The sequence below is a fragment of the Rhinoraja longicauda genome, chromosome 10 (genome assembly GCF_053455715.1).
Source record: "Rhinoraja longicauda isolate Sanriku21f chromosome 10, sRhiLon1.1, whole genome shotgun sequence".
Classification (NCBI taxonomy): domain Eukaryota; kingdom Metazoa; phylum Chordata; class Chondrichthyes; order Rajiformes; family Arhynchobatidae; genus Rhinoraja; species Rhinoraja longicauda.
Window position 1 is genome coordinate 42,915,230 of NC_135962.1, and position 22,638 is coordinate 42,937,867.

General features: G+C 44.5%; 1 protein-coding gene across 1 annotated transcript in view; it reads left to right on the forward strand.

The window, feature by feature from the left end:
* prkcha (protein kinase C, eta, a) overlaps positions 1-11,008 on the forward strand; it is a 185,910-nt gene extending 174,902 nt beyond the window's left edge. The window contains exons 13-14 of the mRNA XM_078406761.1: positions 8,703-8,849; positions 10,218-11,008. Coding sequence (XP_078262887.1) covers positions 8,703-8,849; positions 10,218-10,364 — 294 coding nt within the window. The 3' untranslated portion in view covers positions 10,365-11,008. The remainder of the gene's footprint in view (positions 1-8,702; positions 8,850-10,217) is intronic.
* Positions 11,009-22,638: the final 11,630 nt, after the last annotated feature.

The window sequence follows — 22,638 nt, forward strand, 5'->3', positions numbered from 1 at the left end:
CTACCTCTTGTACCCATGCAGAACTCACTGACTTCATACATTTCACCACTAATTTCCATCCTGCTCTTAAATATACTTGGACCATCTCCAACATCTCCCTACCGTTTCTGGATCTCACCATCTCCATCACAGGAGACAGACTGGTGACCGACATCTACTACAAACCCACTGACTCCCATAGCTATCTGGACTACATTTTTTCCCACCCTGTCTCCTGCAAAAAGTCTATCCCCTACTCCCAATTCCTCCGTCTACGCCGCATCTGCGCCTAGGATGAGGTGTTTCACACTAGAGCATCAGAGATGTCCTCATTCTTTACGAAACGTGGCTTCCCCTCCTCCATTACAGATGAGGCTCTCACTAGGGCCTCCTCTATATCCCGCAGCTCCGCTCTTGCTCCCCCTCCCCCATTCGTAACAAGGACAGAGTTCCCCTTGTCCTCACCTTCCACCCCATCAGCCAGCGTATCCAACAAATTATCCTCCAACATTTCCGTCACCTCCAACGTGATCCCACTCCTGGCCACATCTTCCCATCTCCTCCCCTTTCTGCTTTCCGCAGAGATGGTTCCCTCCGTAACTCCCTGGTCCACTCGTCCATTCCTACCCAAACCACCCACTCCCCAGGCACTTTCCCCTGCAACCGCAGGAGATGCAATACCTGTCCCTTTACCTCCCCCCTCGACTCCATCCAAGGACCCAAACAGTCTTTCCAGGTAAGGCAGAGGTTCACCTGCACCTCCTCCAACCTCATCTATTGTATCCGCTGTTCCAGATGTCAACTTCTCTACATCGGCGAGACCAAACGCAGGCTAGGCGATCATTTTGCTCAACACCTTCGCTCAGCCACCTTAACCAACCTGATCTCCCGGTGGCTGAGCACTTCAACTCCCCCTCCCACTCCCAGTCTGACCTATCTGTCCTGGGCCTCCTCCAGTGTCATAGTGAGGCCCACCACAAATTGGAGGAGCAGCACCTCATATTTCGCTTGGGCAGCTTACAGCCCAGCGGTATGAACAGTGACTTCTCTAACTTTAGATAGCTCCTCTGTCCCTCTCATCCCTTCCCCTTTCCCAGTTCTCCCAGTCTTCCTGTCTCCACCTATATCCTTTCTTTGTCCCGCCCCCCCTAACAGTCTGAAGAAGGGTCTTGACCCAAAATGTTACACATTCCTTCTCTCCAGAGATGCTGCCTGACCTGCTGAGTTACTCCAGCATTTTGTAATACCAAGCAACAATTAGCGCTGGCTCATGGTATATGAATTACATCAGAAGTTTGGTTAAAGAGATGGGTTTTAAAGAGCACAAATTGGGCTCGACAGGCAGAGATTAAGGGGGATAGACACAAAATGCTGGAGTAACTCAGTGGCTCAGGCAGCATCTCTGGAGAAAAGGAATAGTTGATGTTTTGGGTCGAGCCATTTCTTCAAACTGAGGGAGTTCAGATGAAGGGAGTTAATTCCTGAGCCGCAATGTTGCATTACAGTTTAAGCTTCGAGCTTTCTCTATTCTAATCTGATTCTTTTACTTTATGAAGTCTGGCCTTATTTGTACATGCGAGAATGATGACCTTCCTACATGCGTTAATTCACAGCGAGGTGTGAACCTTGGGTTATTGTGCAGTGTGTCACACCCACAGCACCTTTGTTAAACATTATTTCCCCTTCAGTTTACAGGAAGCTTGGTGTCGTCAGCAACTCTGCAGCCTTATTGTTTCTCAGCATGACACTGAAACCACCCAACCGAACAGGAGAGGGATTGACTTCTTATTTGTCGGAAGTTGTGTACCATGTTAGCTTTGATATTTTCTATGTCTTTACGCAAATAAGTGTGGAGCATTCATTTGGCTGCACTCTGTTTGCCCTGTAAGGACTAAAGTCCCGGAGTGAGTAATTGGCCACAAACAAATAAAACATACATAACCTGAACAATGGTGCCCTGCCTACAGGAAATGATTCCAGGAATGTTGTCTAATTCTTTCATTTTCAGAGCTTGTGCAGGAAGCCTTCCTTTAATTAATTTACTAGCACAAACTTAGCTAGTGTTTGATATCCTGGATGCTTTTCCTTCTCCTCAGTGAGTTTGCTGAGCAATTTGACTGCCACTGAATAGTATTTCCTTACCAGCAGTTGCAAACAAGACAGTGACACGACACAAACTAAGTTGGATTAGAGCATTATTTATAATCATTTAAAGCTGGTCTGAGCCATAAACTACCCAAGAATACCTAACCTAACAAATTAAAGAGAGCTGTACAATGATATCTATATACTAAAACTCGTTTGTTATCTTGTTTGTGACTGAACTTCAGCCAAAACGGTACATGATAGCGCGACAATTTTAGGCCCACCTTACTCACCATTGTCACTTTAGTGATAATGCAAGTAGTTTTATTGAAATCGGTGTTATATTTTTTAAGTTATTCACATTTTTAAGTTTGAAAGGAGAGGAGGGGGAGGGGAGGAGGAAGGGAGGGGGGAGTGGGGGAGAAGGGAGTGGGGAGGGGGTGGTTGAGGGGAGGGGGGGAAGACAGGGTGCTGCACCAATGCAGGAGAGGTTTAGGCCCAACGGATCCACTTGGTCTAGTACATTATAAAATGACAATTTTTTCTCCATCTAGCCCTGCGAGGCACTGAACATTGTTAATGTATATATGTGTAGGAAAATAACTGCAGATGCTGGTACAAATCAAAGGTATCACAAAATGCTGGAGTAACTCAGCAGGTCAGGCAGCATCTCAGGAGAGAAGGAATGGGTGACGTTTTGGGTCGAGACCCTTCTTCAGACAGTACAGTTAAAGTACAGTTTTGTTGTTGGGTGTAAATCTGAGCAGGTGATCCTACCTTGGGTAGCACCATGACCAGGTGGCTCTGTCAGGTGTTCACACATTCCCATTCCCCATCAGTAGTCACCCTAGAATCCCCACAACACCATCTTCACAAATTAGATTATACGTTTGCAAACAATGACGATGAACACTTCCCTCATTCTCCAAATGCACCTCAAATCTGTGGGGAAAATTTTGCCAGGAAAGTTACCCTAATATGTAAAAATGGATGCACTTTCCATTAGAAATAGTTTGTGTGGGAAGGAACTGCAGATAGACACAAAAAGCTGGAGTAAATCAATGGGACAGGCAGCATCTCTGGAGAGAAGGAATGGGTGACGTTTTGGGTCGAGACCCTTCTTCAGACATAGTTTGACAAAAGGAACTGCAGATGCTGGTTTAAACCGAAGATAGACACAAAATGCTGGAGTAACTCAACGGGACAGGCAGCATCTCTGGAGAGAAGGAATAGGTGATGAGTTGGGTCGAGACCCTTCTTCAGACATAGTTTGACGTGAGGCAGGAATTCAGTCATTACAAATAGAATTTCAAATTAGTTATTTTGGCATAAAAAAGCAATCAGCCACTTCATGTGAATCATCCAATACTTAAACTTCAAAGCTGGTTCCATTAACAGTGGACATTTTTAGCCATCATATGTGAGATATACACCACTTTTTTCCTACTTTTTAGGATATGGATATCAATGGACTCCATAGTTTCCTTGGAATCTACTTTCAGCAAAATATTGTTTAGCAATTTTTTTCTTAACTTTATAACAGTTCAAAGAGGGGAAGATTAGAACTAATTGAATATCTCCTTTTAAAAACTGGCATTAGCAGGCTGGACTAAATTGCCTCCTTCTGTTCTGATGGTAAGTGATTCACTTTTAGTTCAGGTGCAGTAACGCTAGCAACAAACCATATCACCATAAGAAAAATCATATGGTCATTTTTGGGATCAAAATCTGGTGCCTTTACCTGTTCTGTCCGGCACTTAACTCCAAACCCACAACAACATGGTTCACCCCTATTTGGCATAGCAAATAGCCTGTCCTTTCGATTCAAGGCCTGTTAAAGATGGGGAATGTACATTGGCCTTGCCAGTGACAGCTTTTTTTGTACATGAACTTTAAAAAATAAATTTGTACATAACAAATTAAAGACCAACTGGAGTGGATTATACGGGATCTGTATAAAATGTGTGTGTAATCGTGCATGCGTGCTTGTGAGTGTGTGCATACGTATATGCACATGCTTGCAAATGTGTTCATATCTGTGAGTGTTTGTGCACACACATACAGTGCCCTCCATAATGTTTGGGACAAAGACCCATCATGTATTTATTTGCCTCTGTACTCCACACTTTGAGATTTGTAATAGAAAAAAATTACATGTGGTTAAAGTGCACATTGTCAGACTTTAATAAAGGCCATTTTTATACATTTTGGTTTCACCATGTAGAAATTACAGCAGTGTTTATACATAGTCCCCCCCATTTCGAGGCTCCATAATGTTTCGGACACAGCAATGTCATATAAATGAAAGTAGTCATGTTTAGTATTCTGTTGCATACCCTTTGCATGCAATGACTGCTTGAAGTCTGCGATTCATGGACATCACCAGTTGCTGGGTGTCTTCTCTGGTGATGCTCTGCCAGGCCTGTATTGCAGCCATCTTTAGCTTATGCTTGTTTTGGGCGTTAGTCCCCTTCAGTTTTCTCTTCAGCATATAAAAGGCATGCTCAATTCGATTCAGATCGGGTGATTGACTTGGCCACTCAAGAATTGACCATTTGTTTAGCTTTGAAAAACTCCTTTGGTGCTTTAGCAGTATGTTTGGGATCATTGCCTTGCTGTAGAATGAACCGCCAGCCAATGAGTTTTGAGGCATTTGTTTGAACTTGAGCAGATTGGATGTGACTATACACTTCAGAATTCATTATGTTACTACCATCAGCAGTGGTGTCATCAATGAAGATAAGTGAGCCAGTACCTTCAGCAGCCATACATGCCCAGGCCATAACACCCCCACCACCGTGTTTCACAGATGAAGTGGTATGCTTTGGATCTTGGGTAGTTCCTTCTCTCCTCCATACTTTGCTCTTGCCATCAATCTGATATAAGTTAATCTTTGTCTCATCTGTCCACAAGACCTTTATCCAGAACTGTGGTTGCTCTTTTAAGTACTTCGTGGCAAAACTGGAACCTGGCCATCCTGTTTTTGCAGTAAATCAGTGGTTTGCATCTTGCAGTGTAGCCTCTTGTATTTCTGTTCATGAAGTCTTCTGCGGATAGTGGTCATTGACAAATCCACACCTAACTCCCGAAGAGTGGTCCTGATCTGTCAAACAGGTGTTTGGGGATTTTTCCTTATTTTTTAGAGAATTCTTCTGTCATCAGCTGTGGAGGTCTTCCTTGGCCTGCCAGTCCCTTTATGATGAGTAAGCTCACCAGTGCTCTCTTTCATCTTAATGATGTTCCAAACAGTTGATTTTGGTAAGCCTAATGTTTGGCTGATGTCTCTAACAGTTTTATTCTTGTTTCTGAGTATCATAATGGCTTCTTTGACTTTCATTGGCACATCTTTGGTCCCCATGTTGATAAACAGCAATAAAAGTTTCCTAAGGTGATGGAAAGACTGGAGGAAAGACTGGGTGCTGAGAGCTCTCCTATACCTGCATAAGGTGGCATTTCGACACATCTGAGCAATTACAAACACCTGTGAAGCCATGTGTCCCAAACATGATGGTGCCCTGAAATGAGAGGACTATGTATAAACATTGCAGTAATTTCTACATGGTGAAAGCAAAATGTATAAAAATACCCTTTATTAAAGTCTGACAATGTGCACTTCAAGCACATGTGATTTTTTACTGTTACAAATCTCAAATTGTGGAGTACACAGGCAAATAAATAGATGATGGGTCTTTGTCCCAAACATCATGGAGGGCACTGTACATGCATGCGTGTGTGAATGCATATGTGCATTTGCTTGTCTATCCACTGACTTTACAAAATAGGTGTTAAATGTATACACGTTGGAGTAAAACATCTTCTGTCGTCGTGCGTGCTAATCATGCAAAGCAGCAACAGGTCTGGCCATTTCTGCTCTAATGCTGGGTGTCATTGAATTTAATTACAGAATTTCATCAGCCAAGATTAACAAATCCACTTTATTATTTTGACTTTTTAGTGCTAACAACAGAGGATAAATATCGAGACCATTTTAGTGATCCACTGTCCTTGGTGTATTTCACCTTTTAATACTTCCTTTAATGTCAACAATTTGGATATGCCCCACCAGCCCTTTCCCTTCAGTATTTAATTACACCCACCAAAAGCACTTTGTGTAACATTAGAATGCATAGCTGTACAAGGATAAGGAAATAGTCACAAGCACCATTAATTTGTTGAATAAGTGAAGGACTGGGCATAGATTTGTATTAAAGGAATGTTATTACCTGAAACTCAATAACATTGCCCATCACAGATATAAGGCTTCAGAAGCCTTGGAGAGCTCCATTTTCATTGCTCCTGAGTGCCTATTTGTTTTACAGAGGGGATGCTGTGTTTATTGCAGTCTGTGTATTTGGTTCTGGCAGTTAACTCCTGAGTTGCAACATTGGGATTAAGTTCAGCAAAACTGTAATATCACTTGTATTATAAGAAAATAACTGCAGATGCTGGTACAAATCGATTTATTCACAAAATGCTGGAGTAACTCAGCAGGTCAGGCAGCATCTCGGGAGAGAAGGAATGAATGGGTGACGTTTCGGGTCGAGACCCTTGTTCAGTGTAATATCACTTCCCTGATTATTCTCACTTGATTTCAAAGGGTACTTCTTATCAGTTGTTGACCAATCTTCATGCATTTGGCTGACAGCACAGTTTGTAAAAGCACTTGGCAATAAGTTTTGTTGGCAGATTTCAGGGATCTTGGACAAACAGGTTGGAGCTGGTTTCTACTTTATGTGGGTATGATATTGTTCGTAAAAGAAATGTTTGACAAGTAAGTCAAGTCCAAATGCTCAAGTTACTATTTACGGTGTGCCTTTAAACTAGAACATAGGTAGCATACCAATTGGTTCAAGATCAGGCTGCAATTCACACTCCTTTCATTCTATTGCTGACACTCTTTCTGTAAACAAATGAACTAACTATTTGTAGACCATAGTGATGAACACTCTAATCACTCTATCGTCAGTATTTCTGGGTTAAAATCCACTTAATTTTGTACTTTTACAGAAATATTTTAGCAATGATGGCAGTGTCTTCCTTCAATAGACTTGTACAACTCACTTCATGGGACTACTTGCCATTACCGCTGGAAACTAAAGTTGGGATCATGTACTTTTGGCTTTGGATAAGGTGGAATGCTACAGTAGCACATTGGACCATCGAATCCTATTTAACAGTTAGCTCCACGTGGCTGGGAATCTGCCCCACATCATGTGAGGCAGAAGGTGGAGCACCCACAAACTGACCAGCAGCTGATTTCAACTGCTAGTAATGGCAGATCACCCATTTTAATATTAGTGAAACTCTTTCCATTCACTCTCAACATTCTGCGCTACTGCTGACTGTCTTTGGTTGCACTGTGCTTTCGTGCACTGCACTGAGAGCAGCCCCAGATTGATTTCCCCTTGTTCGCAGTGCAAGACGCTGACGCCACTTACAATGGCTCACCTCATGGAGAAGGCATAACATTAGGGCCTTCTGACGCATGGTGAGCAGCACATGGGAGGCACGATGGCACAGCGGTAGAGTTGCTGCCTTACAGCACTTTCAGCGCCAGAGTAGGATCCCGACTACGGGTGCTGCCTGCACTGGGTTCTCCTTGTAACTGGGTGGGTTTTCTATGAGATCTTTGGTTTCTTCCCATACTCCAAAGAAGCACAAGTTTGTAGGTTAATAGGCTTGGTATGAATGTAAATTTTCCCTGGTGTGTGTAGGGCAGTGTTAATGTGCGGCGATCGCTCTTCGGTGCAGACACAGTGGGCCGAAGGGCCTGTTTCCATGCTGTATCTGAAAACTAAACTAAACGAAACAATACGATACGACACAATACGATAAAACTTTATTCATCCCCGGAGGGAAATTGGTCTGCCGACAGTCGCAACACACAAGGTGCACACAAACTTGAAATTAAAAGTGAAAACAGAAAGAAAAAGACAAGCGACTGTTGGCTGGCTGCTGTGTGCACAGCGCCTTCACCGGAACAAATGAACAAACAAACAACCAAACACAGACTTGTCCCCTGGGCAGAGGATTCTACACTAGAATGCCCCCCACTCTCCCACACCGGATCTCCCTTTGTTCTCCCACCGTCCCTCACAGCGGTCCCCATTGTTCTTCACGGCCGTCCCCGGGTCTTGCATCACAAGATGTAGATTCCTTCCCAATTATCTAAGACTTCGAACAGTACAGCACAGGAATAGGCCCTTTGGCCCACAATTACATCTCTCCAATTAAAATCTGGGAATGGATTGAATGTGTTTGCTGTGCCATACTTTTCAATTGGGCGAGACATTGAAAAGCAGTTGTCAGTCAAAGAGGAAAACTGTGTCACAGCAAGAATCAGGCAAATTAGCCTGAGCGCTAATTGTGCCACTTTGTTTGTGTGGAGTTCATTGCCACAGAAGGCTGTGGAAGCCAAGTATATGAATATTGTTAAGGTGGAAATCGATACGTTCTTGATTAGTATGGGTGTCAGGTGTTATGGGGATAAGGCAGAAGAATGGGGTTGAGAGGGAAAGATAGATCAGCCATGATTGAATAGCGGAGTAGACTTGATGGACCGCATGGCCTAATTCTGCTCCATAAACTTATGAACTTTATAAGATCAAAGTGTAACAGTTTTATTCTTTCTTCACCAGTTCATGATAAAAAATCCAAGCAAGCGGCTGGGATGTGTCTCAGCACAAGGTGGGGAGCAGGCGATTTTGGACCACCCCTTCTTTCAAGGAATCGATTGGGAACTGCTTGAACAACGAAAAGTCGAGCCGCCTTTCAAACCCAGGATTGTAAGTTTTCATACTGAAATTAGGAAGTTTGTCCTTTAAGATTACCATCAAAATGCTGCAACTTTTGGTTGTGGGAGAACAATAACACACAGATCCTTCACAATACTTCTCTCCTACCTCCTGCATCTGACAGGGTACACATTTTGTACTGAAGTGAGCATAACTGCACTTGATACGTTTTGCCAGAAGGCTCAGAAAATTTGCAGTGTGTACTTTCTCTGTTGAGGCAACAGTATAAATCTTACTGGAGTGAATTTAAAAATGATACAATCCTGTCCTACTTCATTTTATCTATTTTGCGTCTACACAAGGACATTGGCAGGATTTCTTAAAATGCCAAGGTGTTTCCAGGCAGTAAAACTTCTGCTTTTGGAACGTTGCCTGGCCAAGATGTAGGACAGATGCACATACAGTGTATTGCTTCCCCATAAATGGATGTCTGAATTTCTGTATTATACCACAGACCATCACTCTGCCATTATTTTTCTCTGATCCACTACAGATAGAACCAGTTTTGTTTGGTTTGGCACTTCGTGCTGTGGAATGTGTCTAGTTTATATTACGATGCATGGAGATTTCAAAGTTTCAGATCTGGGAAAATCTGAACAGCCTATAACCATGTTAACTAAAGCCACCAGCTATGAAAGACTGAGCTTGTGTGCCTGGCTGTCTCAGACACGCATAGTAGGAGCTACTAATGCTGCTTCTCCACCTCTGCCACTCGGAAAAGGAATGAGAGCTATCTGTAGGTGATTATTTCACCTCTGTCAGCAGAGCCATCCCATTTCACCCACGTTGAAGCCAGAACTTTCATCACTGTAAGCACTGTAAGTTAAATAAAGCATCCTCAGTTCTCATTCAACACTAATTCTGAACAAGATTATATGTTTATTGACCATTTCTATGCAGCTTTCCTGAAGGTTTTACTCAATGAAAAGAAAACGAATGAAAGGAGTTAAGGACATGTTCGCCTAGCATAGACTAAAATATGTCTTATTGAAGGTAGACACAAAATGCTGGAGTAACTCAGCAGGACAAGCAGCATCTCTGGAGAGAAGGAATGCATGATGTTTCGGGTCGAGACCTTTCTTCAGACAGAGAGTCAGGGGAAAAGGAAACGAGAGATATAGACGGTGATGTAGAGAGATACAGTATAGAACAAATGAATGAAAGATATGCAAAAAAGTAACGACGATAAAGGAAACAGCCCATTGTTAGCTGTTTGATCGGTGAGAATGAGAAGCTTTCTAAGGTGCACCTGTAGAAATTTGTAAGAATCACTGGAGACTTCCAATCTCCATCTTAAAAAAAGGTTACGGACAGCACAGATGATCAGTTGCCTTATATCATATTTTTCTTTCCCTTCAGAAAACAAACAGGGATGTAAACAACTTTGATCGAGACTTCACTGCAGAGAGTCCTGTACTGACACCAATTGATGAGGCTCTTGTCCGTATGATCAATCAAGATGAATTCAAAGGATTTTCTTTTGTTGCTGAAGATGCATGTGCATGAAATATGAATTCATCAGTCAGGGGACAGTTCTAGAGACCTGACAAGTACCAGTATCACAAAGTCCACCCCAAGCAAATGGATTGGTGGGACAGGAAGATTATACAGACAGTATCAATTATTGTTACTGAAATGAGAACTGGCATGCTGTTTATATTAATTTTTTGTTTGTGCAACTTTGTGAAACTGAGTGGCTTTTGACTCATTCTCCATTATCTTTCTACCAACCAGTCTTTTGAATAACGGAACTGAGGGTCATCATGAAGCAATCATTTACAAATAAGTATTGTTACAATGGATCATTAATTTATGCATCCTTCGTTTGCACTTAGCTGTTTAGGTATTTAGCCGTAAACCTATCAACAGAATCTGACATTTGTTAATAGTAAGCAGTTCTACACTCCATAAAATATATTTGATTCTTTGTCTCATATTTCCTTATGACATAGAAGGATATCTTCAGTTAATGGGGTCATGTTCATTTACTGGGGTCATGCATGGGTGGGGAGGTACATCCTGCATTGTATTCTGCTGACTGCTTGAAGTAGACATAAGATTTTGATGCACTGTGGAGGAATTTAGCTGTGGAATGAAGAGTATGAACTTTTTTGTGTATGTAAGTTATAGCTGTTGGCAAATAAATGTTAAAAGGAATGCATATATTGTGTTTATAAAGGGTAAAATGCGACAGATCTTGAAGTTATATGATTCAGATAGGAGGACAGAAATGGGCCTTTCAGCCTACCAAGTTTACACCAACCATCATCTACCCATTTATACTATTCCAACACATATCCCACTTTATTATTCTCCACATATTCTCATCAACTCCCCACTAGGAGCAACAATCAACCCATCAACCCGGAGAGCTTTGGGATGAAAAACATGGGGGAAATCTACCCAGTCATAGAGAAAGTACGTAAACTCCACATAGATTGCACACTAAGTCAGGATTGATCCTGAGTCTCTCTGTGTAAGAAAATAACTGCAGATGCTGGTACAAATCGAAGGTATTTATTTCACAAAATGCTGGAGTAACTCAGCAGATCAGGCAGCATCTCAGGAGAGAAGGAATGGGTGAGGTTTCGGGTCGAGACACTTCTTCAGACCGAGTCTCTGACAGTTCTTCTAGCTATGCCCTTGAGCTGCTTGGAACATATAATAAAATATTGAGACTTTAAGAAACCATAGCAAAAAACAGCAGATCTCATTATCAGAGATTCATAGAGTTGTACAGCACGCAAACAAGCCCTTTGGCTCATCACATCCATGCCAATCCGTATGGCCATCCACACTAATCACTGCCTGCTGTACCTGCACGCTTACTTTCAGTGACTGCTGTACAAGGACACCCAGGTCTCGTTACACTTCCCCTTTACCTAATCTGACACCATTGAAATAATAATCTGCTTCCTTGTTTTTGCCGCCAAAGTGGATAACCTCACATTTATCTACATTATACTGCATCTGCCATGCATTTACCCACTCACTCAACCTGTCCAAGTCACCCTGCAACCTCCTAACATCCTCTTTGCAGTTCACACTGCCACCCAGCATTGTGTCATCTGCAAACTTGCTAGTGTTACTTCTAATTCCATCATCCAAATCATTAATATATATTGTAAATTGTTGCGGCCCCAGACCCAAGCCTTGCAGCACTCCACTCGCCAATGCCTGCCAATCTGAAAAGGACCCGTTTATTCCTACTCTTTGCTTCCTGTCTGCCAACCAATTCTCTATCCATGTCAATATCCTACCCCCAATACCCTGTGCTCTAATCTTGCTCACCAACCTCCCATGTGGTACCTTATCAAATGCTTTCTGAAAGTCTAGATACACTACATCCACTGGCTCTCCTTCATCCATTTTACTTGTCACATCCTCAAAAAATTCCAGAAGATTAGTCAAGCAGGATTTCTCCTTCATAAATCAATCATTTTACTGCTATCCAAAGGTGCCGTTATTACCTCTTTAATAATTGACTCCAGCACCTTCCTCACCACTGATGTCAGACTAACTGATCTATAATTCCCCGTTTTCTCTCTCGCTCCTTTCTTGAAAAGAGGGATAACATTAGCTACCCTCCAATCCACAGGAACTGATCCTAAATCTGTTAAACATTGGAAAATGATCACCAATGCGTCCACAATTTCTAGAGCCACCTCCTTGAGTACCCTGGGATGCAGACCATCAGGCCCTGGGGATTTATCAGCTTTCAGTTCCATCAGTCCACCCAATACTATTTCTCACCTAATGCAAATTTCTTTCAGTTCCTCTGTCTTGCTAGATCCTCTGTCCTCTGGTAGATTGTTTGTGTCTTCCTTAGTGAAGACTGATCCAAAGTACCTGTTCAACCCTTCTGCCATTTCCTTGTTCCCCATAATAATTTCACCCGTTTCTGCCTACAAGGGACCAACATTTGTCTTTACTAATCTTTTTCTCTTAACATCCCTAAAGAAGCTTTTACTGTCCTTCTTTATATTCTTGGCCAGCTTCCCCTCGTACTTCATTTTCATCTTGGCTGGTAGGCAGCACTTAAGTTTGCTATTTCACCATACAAGTCACCCATGAAGTAATACCGGAGGAAGAAATGTTTTTCCTCATCCACAAAATATATTAAAGTATAGTCCACCTTAAGTATAATAAAAGTGTAGTCAACTTTGAAAAATGAAACCATAGTTACTGACACGTATAATTCATTGGAAATGAATCATCAGTTCATTGCTATCAATGTGGTTACAAAGAAGTTGCTGGTAAGTCAAAAGTGGTCTAAAAGATTTGAGTGTGGTACCTTGACAGATTCAAAAACATCCAAGAGTGAGAAGCACTCAAAGATTTATAAACCAGTAACAACATATAACATTAATTGTAGCTTTTGATTGTTCACCTTCCCATTTAGTGAACTGGAATTGTAAGATAAATAATGACCAAGTTCCCAGGAGGTTATCTGCCACCATCATGGTGGGTACAATGCTGATCGAGTTGTTGATTCCCTCTTGCAATCAATCTCTCGTTAGTGAAACTACAACCAACCCATGCGGGAAATGGAGGAACACTATTGAGGGAAAAGGTAAGTTTCAAACCAGGTTGCCTTTCGCTTTCCATTCATGCTAAAGCTGACGCAAGTCATGTCTCACATTACTCAAATATTAGCTGTATTTTCCAGTAGAACTCTAAAATGCAAATGTATCATTAAAGTAAAAATGTTATCTTATCTACATCCACCCCTATCTGAAAACTGATATGAAGAATTAACCTTCTGCAAACAGAAGCAGATGAATCCAATATTTATCTGTTAGCTATTTTAGCATCATCGTTAACACAATTAAAATAACCAGGTTAATTCCTTCATTAAAATGGTGTTGAGACATAATATTGATCCAATGTCATCAATCAATATCGTACATGTCCCTCATTTGAGAATTTTGAAAGTATTATGAAACATATAAAAACAAATACAATTAGTCAGTATTGAGCAATTACAGGAATTAATTGGTAAAATAAAGTTCCTATTTCCAAGCTTCCAGGGTGACAGCTTTGCCAGTAACAAATGCTCAGATGGAAAACAAATATTTTAAATCCCGTTAATCCTAATGTAAGACCAAAGCATTAAACTATATTAATAAACCTGCTTAAATAACCATCTGCATTTTTTAATGTCATTCTAATAAGGTGATGCCAACCATCATTTTAGTCAGTAGTTCCTAGTTACTTTTACTTTTACTCAATCATGTATTTAAAGAAAAGTTGATTTTAATCCTTTTCATTACTACATTTTTACCCATGTTTTGGCATGTCGAATCAGCATAGGGCAAGTAGATTATGGCACTCAGAACAGGTGGCCAATATGGATTTGTGTGATTTTGAATTTCTGAGAGGTTGGACAAAACTTGAACTGTTTTCTCTTGGGGAACACTGAAAGTCGAAGGGAGACCTGATAGAAATATTTATGTAAAATTATAAGAGGCATTTTATTGACAGTCAGAACCTTTTTCTCAGGATCAAGGACTAGAGGTAATAGCTTTAAGGTGAGAGGGGCAAAGTTTAAAGGAGATGTGCAGGCAGGTTTTTCACACAGAGGTGATGGGTGCCTGGAACACACTGCCAGAGATGGTGGTCAGATACAATAGTGGCGTTTAATAGGCTTTTATGATAGGCACATGGATGTGCAGGGAATGGAGAGATATGGATCATGTGCAGGCAAAATTAGTTTATCTTGTTCGGCACAGACTTTCTGGGCCAACTTCTTTGCTAGGATTTTTCTATGTTCTAAGTTCTTAGATAAACCACAGTTCACCCTGTCATTTTTGTACGTGTGTGAAGATCAAGAGACGCACAATTTTGGCCAATATTCTTTGCATCGCACAAAAATGTTGAAATTGTTTACCATGAAAATCTCAAAAGTAAATTGGTTCTTTATTTACACCAATAAGATAGTTGGGAGGGAGAAAGGTAACTTTATTTGTTGGTTATGAATTCAAATGCAGTGAAGATTTTGGCTTCAATTTCTAACAATTCTTCTGATGAGAAATCACTGAACACGCTGTGGGAAACAGAGACACAAGAGGCTACAAACTGCTGGAGCAGTTTACTAATTTGATTGAGTCTTTTGAGGGCGTGATGAAAGTGATCAATGAGAGTAGGGCAGTGGCGATTGTCTACACGAATTTTAGTTAGGCATTTGATAAACTCTCCCATAGTAGGCTGCTCCAGAAGATTAACAGTGCGGGATTAACAGTGACTTGATGATATGGATTCAAAACTGGTTTACAGATAGAAGTCTGGATGGAGGGGATGGAAGGGGCTGGAGCTGGGAATAGACGACCAAGAGGGAGGAGATCTTAGTGTGGGAAATACATCAACCTTGTTTTAAGAAATGACTATGAGACAGGAGTGTAATTGTCTCTCTTCTATTTGCCTTGCAAGTGGGGAATTTTACTACAGTTAGGGTTTTGGACTGAAATGAAGAAACTGGAAAACACATGCTTTAAATAATATTCTTGGAGGATTATTGGAGAATTAAGTGATTAAATTTATAAAGTGGTTTATGAGGGTATCAAAGCAGACTTGCCAAGATCACTAAATAATAACACATATAATTAGCCATTTGACCTAATTTGTTTCATCTCTCCAGTTTGATCTAATATCCCTCCCTCCAATCTGCCACATTCAACTATTTATTGGATGGTTCCAGGGTCTTTGCTTCCATGATTGAATAAGAGGCCCTAGAGTCATAGAGTCTTACAGCATGGAAACAGGCCCTTTGGCTCAGCTTACCCATGCCAAACAAGGTGCCTCATATACATTAGTCCCACCTGCCCATGTTTGGCCCAAATTCCTCTAAATCTTTTCTATCCATGTACTTGTCCAAATGTTCTTTAAATGTTATGGTTTCTGCCTCAGCTACCTTCTCTGGCAGTGTTTAATAGCTTGATGGTTGTAGGGAAGATGCTGCTCCTAAACCTGGATGTTACCGTTTTCAGGCTCCTATACCTTCTTCCCGGTGGCAGGGGTGAAATGAGTGTGTGGCCAGGGTGGTGTGGGTCTCTAATGATGCTGGTTGCCTTTTTGAGGCAGCGTCTCCTGGAGTTCCCTTCGATGGTGGGGGGAGGGTCAGTACCCATGATGCACTGGGCAGTGTTCACCACTTTTTGCAATCTTCTCTGTTCCTGAGTATTCGAGTTGACGAACCAGGCCATGATGTAACCAGTCAATATGCTCTCTACACCCGTAGAGGTCCGAGAAAGTATTCGTTGACATACCAAACATCCTCAGTCTTCTAAGGAAGTAGAGGGGCCAGGACAGATCTTCAGAGATATGCACGGCCTGGAATTTGAAGTTTTTGACTCTCTCCACCATCGGTCCTGTCGATGAAGACAGGTGTGTGATTCCTCTACCTTCCTCTTCCATCGTCAACAATTAGTTCCTTGGTTTTACTGACGTTGAGAGAAAGGTTATTGTTCCGGAACCATTTGGTCAGTCAATCGATTTCTCTCCTATACTCGAATTCATCATCATCTATTAGACCCAGATGATAGGTTCACTGGCCGATAATTTCCAGGCTTCTCTTTGCAGTCCTTCTTAAATAGAGGCACTACATTTGTCACCTTCCAGTCTTATGATGCCTCACCTATACTTAATGATGACTCATATATCTCAGCCAGGGCACCTGCAATTTATCCTCCAGCTTCCCACAGTGTCTTCAGATATATCTGCTCAGGCCTGGGAGATTTGTCTACCTTCAGACATATTAGGACATTCAGCACCTCCTCGACCTGATTGCCATCAAGACACTTCCATTAAATGCCCCCAGTTCCCTAGTCTTCATGCCTTTCTCCACAGTAAAACCCGAGAAATACTCATGGAGGACCTTGCCTATCTGCTGCGGCTCCACAGGGATGATTGCTGACCACTTTTATTCCTTCTCTAGTTACCCTTTTCCCCTGTACAATAAAATCTTTGAATTTTCTGTAATATTGTCTGCCAAAGCTATTCCCTTTCCCCCATTTTGCCTTCCTGATTTCCTTCTTTAGCATTAACTTCAGTTGCCAAAACTCCTCCAAGGATGCACTTGATTCCAGCTGCCTATACCTGTCCCATTTCTCATTTTCCTTGACTAGAGCCTTGATGTCACACCCTCCAAGCTTCTTTATGCCACCTGTCTTGCCTTTCACTCCAACATGAACATGCATACCCTAAACTCTAGTCACCACACTTTTAAAAGCATCCTACATTCTGGATGTTCTTTTTCCTGCAATCAATCTGCTCCAATCGATTTGAGTGTGTTCCTGTCTAATACCATCAAAGTTGGCTTTGCCCCAATTTAGAATTTCAACTGAAGATCGACACAAAGTGCAGGAATAACTCAGTGGGTCAGGGAACATCTCGGGAGAAAAGGAATAGGTGATGTTTCGAGTCAAGACCCTTCTTCAGTGTCTCTGAGAATCAGAGGATAGGGAAACTAGAGGTATAAAAAGGTAGAAAGAACAAATGAATGAAAGTAAAGAAAAACAAGAATATTAACTCGTAGGGCCTGCCCCATCTTTGTCCATAATGTTCCAGAACCAGGGGCCACAGTCTAAGAATAAAGGGGAAGCCATTTAAAACTAAGATAAGAAAAAACTTTTTCACCCAGAGTTGTGAATTTGTGGAATTCTCTGCCACAGAAGGCAGTAGAGGCCAATTCACTGGATGAATTTAAAAGAGAGTTAGATAAAGCTCTAGGGGCTAGCGGAATCAAGGGGTATGGGGAGAAGGCAGGCACAGGTTACTGATTGTAGATGATCAGCCATGATCACAATGAATGGTGGTGCTGGCTCGAAGGGCCAAATGGCCTCCTTCTGCAACTATTTTCCATGTTTCTATGTTCTTAAAGCGAATAGAACAGTGGTCACTGGTTGCAAAAGGCTCATCCATAAACACTTCAGCCACTTGCCCTTCCCAGTTTCCTAAGACTTGATCAAGCAATGCCTTCTCCCATCTGAGGAAGAGTCCCAACCCACTGTGTTACTCCAGCACCTTGTGTATATCTCAAGTTACACTGTAGTCTACAACACAGCAAGATTCTTTTAGCTTCTTTTTTAATCACACTCTGGATTTGTTTGTTAATCCATTTGCAGCCACATTCGCTTATTTTGAGTTTACTAGTTTGGAGAAGCTTTTATTTCTCAGGTTCCTCGTTACTCTTCTAAAAATGTCCCCTTGGCTTAGAGTGAAATAGTTTTGAACATTCATTCCCAATCTATGAGGTCCTGTGAACTCACATTTGAATGTATCTTTTTATTACTCTTAGTTACTCTTTTATTACTCTTACACTTCTACCCCTCTGATTTTATTGTATGTTTACCATCCCCCGTAAATGGGTCTAAGTGCGCTGTATATATATGATATGATGATGATGATAAGTGCTTCCTTCAAATACCTTATCATGACTGCACTACTTTTCATGATATCCTTGAGGCAATAAGTCTTCTGCTGAACAACTTTAGTTTCCTGCTTTACTAATATTGTTTGAGGCCTTGAATTTAAAACTTCCCAGTTCTCACATTCCACACTGTTTAGCCAAAACAACATTCCTTTGACTGCTTTGGAGTGATGTGTGCCATTCTGGCCACCACTATAGGAAGGACATGAATGCTCTCATGTAAAGCTGTGAACAACTAGGAGACCTCCTCCCGAAAACCATGTCCACTTCTTTGCAAGATCTCATTGAAAATCCATTCACACCTCACTGGTTCAGGTGAAGGGTGCACAGGTAGAAGCTACTTGAAATTGTGTAATAACTATGCAGTTACACCCTGATTGATTGAAAGACACAGCATGAAAACTGGCCCGAGGCCCACTGAAGATAGAAACTAAATGGACAGATAGACACAAAATGATGGAGTAACTCAGCGAGTCTGAAGAAGGGTCTCGACCCGAAACGTTACCCATTCCTTCTGTCCAGAGATGCCGCCTGTCCTGCTGAGTTGCTCTAGCATTTTGTGTTCATCTTCAGCGTAAACCAGCATCTGCAGTTCCTTCCTAACCTTTGGCCCCCCGAGCCCACGCTGACCATCGATCGATCACCTGTTCACACTAGTTCTGTGTTATCCCACTCTCTCTTCGACTCCCTGCACATTAGGGACAATTTTACAGAGGCCAATTAATCCACAATGTGGGATGTGGGAGGAAACCGAACCCCTTGAGGAAGCCCGTCCAGTCATAGGGAGAAGTTGCAAACTCAACACAGACAGCACCCGAGGTCAGGGTCAGGGTCAGGGTCAGGGTCAAACCCGGGTCTTTGGCTCTGTGAGGCAGCAACTCTGCCAGCTGCACTGCTGATCCTGCAAGACGTTTGGTTTCTCTGTAGTGAGTCCAGACGAGTGGTTTTATTGGAATCCTTTATTAGTATCAAAACCCGTAACAAACGCGACTGACTTCTTCCTGGACAAACACTACTTTACTTAATAATCTAATCTCTAATCTGGTTTGGCGCCAAGCATTTAAATACCCCGCGCTTCCTTAACCCATGACCGTAATCCAATCCGAGGGTTCTATTACCTGGCCAATCCCTATGTCCCTACATGACCCCCCCCAGAACCCTCGAAACCATACCTCACGGGCGGTCGAACCTCCCGCCCAGAACGTGTACGGATAGGGGAAACCGATACCCCCAGTGTGACAGGAGGCGGGGGGGACGCCGCCGCTGGAGGCGATGGGAGGTTCACCGGAGCGGCGGGTGCCGGTGACGTGGGGCACTTGATAAACAATGGCAGCCCGGGACCAACCATAGGCGGCGGAGGCCCAAAAGGTGGTAAACTGGGCGCCGCTGACGGGACCAGTCGAGCAGCCACAGGCCGGCCCCGGCGCGGCGGCTGAGCCACCGACACGGGGAGGTCCTGGTCTAAATGGGCCGGCTTGAGACGGGACACTGAAACCAGCTCCTGACGATTTCCTACCTGCAAGGTGAAGGTTACAGTCCCTCTTTTGAGCACCTGGAACGGGCCCTGGTAAACCGGCTGCAGAGGGGGACGGTGGCAATCTTTCCGAAGAAACACGAAATCACAGCTCCGCAATTCCGAAGGAACGTGAACTGCTGTGCTTCCGTGACTAGAGGTGGGGACTGGAGCCAGAGAACCCACCCGTTCCCGGAGGGAGCCCAAGACTGACGTGACGGATGGCGGCAAGGCGGGAATGGAAGGGAGAATATCGCCCGGCACCCGCAGGGGCGAACCGTAGACGAGCTCGGCCGAAGATGTGCCCAGTTCCGCCCGCGGGGCCGTACGGATGCCGAGGAGGACCCAAGGCAGCTGGTCAGCCCAATCGTAGCCAGTCAGGCGAGCACAGAGGGACGCCTTCAGCTGCCGATGGAAACGCTCAACCATCCCGTTGGCTTGGGGATGATAGGCGGTGGTCTGCTGTAATCGAGCACCATACAGCTGCGCCAGCGCGGCCCAGAGACACGAGGTGAACTGGGCTCCCCGATCTGTGGTAATAATAGCCGGGACTCCGAAACGAGCCACCCAATGCAACGCCAGGGCCCGTGCACAGGAGGCCGCCGAGGTGTCCGACAACGGGAGCGCCTCCGGCCAACGAGTGAACCGATCAACCACCGTCAGTAGATGAGTGTAACCCCTAGAATAGGGCAATGGACCCACCAAATCCACATGGATGTGGAAAAAACGGGCGGGGGGAACCTCAAATGTCTGGTGCGGGGGCTGGACATGACGATGGACTTTGGAGGTCTGGCACGGAATGCAGGCGCGTGCCCAGGCTGCCACCTGCTTCCGCAGGCCATGCCAGACAAACCGGTCGGCCACCATGGCTGAAGTCGCCCTGATGGACGGATGTGCCAGGCCATGAATTGCCTCAAAAACCTTACGCCGCAGAGCGGCCGGCACCACCGGGCGAGGACGTGGGAGAGTAACATCGCACCACAACTTGATACCTGTGGGGCCACACGCCACCTGTTCTAAACGCAGTCCCGAGGTTGTGGAGGCGTACACCGCGGCAGTTCCTTCCAGGCGCTGAGCCTCCGCTAGCTCCTGGAAATCCACATGGTCACCAACCACGGCTACGGAGGGAATGGCCGGCCGGGACAGGGCATCAGCAACGGCATTCAACCTACCCGCAATATGACGGACATCGGTCGTGAACTCCGAAATGAGGGTTAGGTGCCGCTGCTGGCGAGCCGACCACGGATCAGAAACCTTAGCAAAAGCGAATGTCAAAGGTTTGTGATCCGTGTAGGCCACGAAAGAACGGCCTTCTAAAAAGTAGCGGAAGTGCCGGACTGCTAAATACAGGGCCAGGAGCTCCCTATCGAACGCACTGTACTTGAGCTCCGCCCGAGAGAGCTGCCTGCTGAAAAACGCAAGAGGCTGCCACTCACCGTCAACCTGCTGCTCCAAAACCCCACCCACTGCCACGTCTGAGGCGTCCACCGTCAGAGCTGTGGGGGCGGAGGAGCGCGGGTGCACCAGCATGGTGGCATTGGCGAGGGCCTGTTTGACCGCAACAAAAGCCGTCTCCGCAGCTACGGACCATACCAACTCCGCGGGGTTACCTGCGAGACACTGAAAAAGGGGACGCATAACCCGAGCTGCTGCAGGCACGAACCGATGATAAAAATTGACCATGCCCACAAATTCCTGCAAGCCCTTGATGGTAGTCGGGCGGGGGAAAGAGCGGACCGCGTCCACCTTAGCTGGTAAGGGAGTGGCACCGGCCGGAGTAACCCGATGACCCAAAAAATCCACCGCGGACAGGCCGAATTGGCACTTGTCCGGATGGAGAATCAGGCCATGGTCTTGCAGCCTCTGGAACACGGTGCGGAGGTGGACCAAGTGCTCCTGGTCCGAACGGCTGGCAATCAATATATCGTCTAAATAAATAAAGACGAACGGCAACCCTTGACCCACCCGGTCCATCAGACGCTGGAATGCCTGAGCTGCATTTTTAAGGCCGAAAGGCATTCGCAACCACTCAAACAGTCCGAACGGGGTGATGGTCGCTGTTTTCGGAATATCCGGCGGGTGGACCGGGATCTGATGGTATCCCCGCACCAAATCAATTTTTGAAAATATTGTAGCCCCCTCCAGGCTAGCTGAAAAGTCCTGAATGTGTGGAATCGGGTAGCGGTCCGGCCGTGTTGCCGCGTTGAGTCGACGGAAGTCACCACATGGTCTCCACCCCCCAGATGCTTTGGAAACCATGTGCAAAGGGGATGCCCACGGACTACTTGAAGGCCGAATGATTCCCAACCTCTCCAAGTTTAGGAACTCCTCTCGCGCCCTGGCCAGCTTGTCGGGTGGAAGGCGCCGTGCCCGGGCAAAAACCGGCGGCCCTTCGGTTGGAATGAAATGGACGACCCCGTGCTTCTCCGAAGGTGAATCAAAACGCTGGACGAGAAGCTGCGGGAAGTCGGCCAGGACCGCATCGAACTGACCGGGAGCCGTGGTGATGGACTGGATGACTAGGCTGGGTGGGGCGGCGCTTGTAGAAGCCTCTGGCCCAGTATCCCGAGGCCGTACATCAGCCAAGGGTTGTAGGCCCCTCCCTCGGACGTCTGCGACCAAGGAAAACGCCCATAGGAAATCTGCCCCCAATATGGCCTGGCCCACATCCGCAACGATGAATTCCCAACGGTAAGTCCTGGACTCGAAGGACAAGGACATGGTCCTTTTACCGTACGTACGGATGGTGCTACCATTCACTGCAATTAGGGGCGGGCCCTTTTCCCCCACTCGAACTTCACAGTCATAGGGGGGCACAATACTTACAACCGCTCCCGTAT